The sequence below is a fragment of the Varroa jacobsoni genome, unplaced genomic scaffold (assembly GCF_002532875.2).
Source record: "Varroa jacobsoni isolate VJ856 unplaced genomic scaffold, vjacob_1.0 contig02016, whole genome shotgun sequence".
Classification (NCBI taxonomy): domain Eukaryota; kingdom Metazoa; phylum Arthropoda; class Arachnida; order Mesostigmata; family Varroidae; genus Varroa; species Varroa jacobsoni.
Window position 1 is genome coordinate 61,652 of NW_019214737.1, and position 3,062 is coordinate 64,713.

A 3,062-nucleotide genomic window follows, 5' to 3' on the forward strand; every position below is an offset into this window, starting at 1 on the left:
TTGTTTTTATACAATCTATCTGAATGAAGGTTTATAGGTAGTGGAGGTAGCTTATCGACAGCCCTTTGCATGACATAACTTAAAGGCCGTTTCTAGACTTGAGGAAACTAAATGTTTATCTTTTCAGAGGATTTATTTGAATTTAAATTACACCTGCCTCGCACCTATTTAGGCCAGTTAGAGGACAAGGCCCAAAATAATGCAGGCAAGACTCCCTGCCATTCAGCTACTAGCCTTCCAGGAGGACTCTCGCACTTTTATATGTATACAAAAATTATTAACGAAATAACGACAATAAGAATGAAGTGAACAGAATTTTCGGCTCGTGTCTAAATCTCTATTTACTGTAGAATGTTGACTTTTTTTTTTCTAAAATACTTTTATAATCTTATTTCACTACAGAATAGTTTCGGTTTACTTAAATGCTGGAGTTATTTATTTGGATTACCGCAGAACATATTTCCTGCGCTGCTCTAAAAGATCATTATTGATGTATGTGTTAACTGTTTCCTCTGAGAGGGGCATTATGAGATAGAGTGGCATGCCATAGAAGAAAACTAAGATTACCTTCAATTTTAACTAAATAAATTGAATTAGGTCATTCGTTTTTGAATTGGGTTAATTGATCATCCAGAGTTTTCACAGAAACGAAGTACTGTCATATGACTATTCCGTTAGAACGAAGGAAGCTGGCGGAGGAGCTAATAAGATTAGAATTGAAATCTAGTATTTTAATATGTCCTATTCTCTAGCGTCATGATGCTCTAGCGTGCGAAAAGCTCGAATATATTTATTTGACTCATCTTTTAATGTGTGTACGGCGTTTCAGCTCTTGTCGACCTTATCCCAGGGGATGCGGACAAAGTGGCCATTTCAAGACTTCTACAGACTTGTGTTGTAAGAGCAAACACCACGCGATAAAATATCGACAGTCATAGCATAAGTAGTTTAGGACCCAGTTATAATTTATGTATGGCAGTTCGAGATTATTATCAGCCCTAAATATTAAAGAAAGTGTCTATGTTGTCCTCATTCCCTCTTACGGTATTTCCGAGCGTATCTAACTTCACCTAACTGTGTGGCGTGCGGAACATAATATGCCGGTAGCATCTGTCGGCAATAGTAAAAGTATTGAGAGTAACTTTTGCACACCACTTCGACTATTTTTTTCTTGTAAATAAAGACAGGTGATGCTGAAGTAAGCAGAAGTAGCTTTAATTTAAATACGACCCAATCGATGGTAGCAGCATCCATATATAGTCAACTTAATTCAATGCTTGTAACATCTACTTTGAGATTCAGGGAATGAGATACGACGCAGCCCAAGAAAAGCTTCGAGATTACACGTTCATTCATGCCCAATCACGGCTACGACCGAGACTGCTGTCTTAGCATTATTGATTTCTATTATTTTCTTGAATGAAGATTTTTAAAGTAGAAAAAAAGGCATTAACTTCAAAGATGGCTCGCAATTGCCTAGTAGATGAATACCGTTACCGCGAATCACTTCTAGCTAAATGCCAAGGCAGTGATGATCGATGATGAGGAGTATTGATAGAAGTTTTGTTTCCAGGTTGTTGAATTTGGCTTGATAGAATATGATTTCATCCTCGCTCAGCCGATATTATTGGAATTATCATGTAAGGTGGATTTATTCTGGAACACAAATGATTGATTTGTTAACATTAAAATATATCTAGCTTTACGCTGTTTATGTAGGCCAGTGTTTATTGTGTGGATGGCAGGCGTCCGAGGGATGATTGTGGTCACGACGTTGGTAAATCTTCGCTCTTACCACATTTGCGCGTGTGTACGCTGGTTCATTTAGAAAGTTTTGCCGTGATGCATTCGGTGACACTTGTGTTGAATCTCATCTATCTTCAGGCCAAGACATGTGCCCCACTCCTTCAGCGTCACCTGAAATTTATGGCGTATTCAAAAACCTAATTATTCAACTACTTACTTTAGCAAGAACAATATTTTTTTATGAGCCACAGCTAGGTATCTCTGTAAGGACTCCAATAATAAATAACGAATGTCAACTTTCACAGTGTATACGTGTCGTGGCATCCTGAAAGTTTTAATGTTAGTAATCGCAGGTTAAGCGTATATGCATTCTGATAGTATAAACAATGCATATGTACTCGTGCTCCGGAATGCAATTTCCTAGTTCTGCTTTGCCCCTTTTATGTACGCTAGTGCGATCTATATACGGCTAGTTTATTAGACAAGTTTAATTTTCCATTGATCATTTTCCGCCTTCTTTCTCTTACCGTACGTGGTACGGGACGTCGGCTTATTAGACTGCCAATAAACATGGTATTTTTGACTTAGGATTTGTCGCCTTTTATTAGTTGCCCCCATAAGTATGCTGGAAGATCAAGTATTCTTTATCATCTCGACTAATCATACCTAAACTTGTTTACTACCTGATGGTCTTCGTCGGTGTCGCAGGAATCAAGGAATGGTGCGATACAGTGTTCCATGGCAAGAAGGGGTGCTTTCAGGGGGTACAACTCGTGTCGAGAAACCACCCTTAAAACGTGAAGTACGAGAGATTAACACGTTAGATTTGTGCATGGCTATACGAAACCGAGCCATAGCAACACTAACTGCTAACATAGTAGCAATAATGTATGGATTCAGCTGATTTGTAAGATAGATTTAAAAGCTCAATAACTCGTCTATATTTTTAGGGCTCATTGTCCGCTTGTTTTTCTCAATGAAAATCAGACACTCACACACTTAGCATCTCTGTAAAATATTGCCCACCTATTCTCTGGCTCAACATCAAGATCGCAGAATTTCCAGATAACAGCGTTCACCCATTGCCTTCCCTGGCCTTGCTCGGATTCCTTTTCGAGTTTCGCGTATTCAGCATCGAGCGCCTTACGACGCGCGAGATCCTTCATGATGTTAAACAGCCACTCGCGCATGCGTCTAAGTGTTAATACGAGGCGTAGGCAAAAACAAAGTTACCGTTGTTTTAAGCATTGCTGGTTCCACCATTTTACATACTCTACCAACATGCACATGTAGAACAACACACTCATACGCCTATG

The 3,062-nt window shown here is 39.0% G+C and overlaps 1 protein-coding gene across 1 annotated transcript; it reads right to left on the reverse strand.

The window, feature by feature from the left end:
• Positions 1–1,194: 1,194 nt before the first annotated feature.
• LOC111272322 (SPARC) lies at positions 1,195–2,940 on the reverse strand (the record flags this gene model as incomplete). The annotated part of the gene is given in 4 exon segments (XM_022853722.2): positions 1,195–1,656; positions 1,796–1,917; positions 2,430–2,535; positions 2,773–2,940. Coding segments are annotated over 3 exon segments (367 nt in total), but the record flags the coding sequence as incomplete, so codon positions are not given.
• Positions 2,941–3,062: the final 122 nt, after the last annotated feature.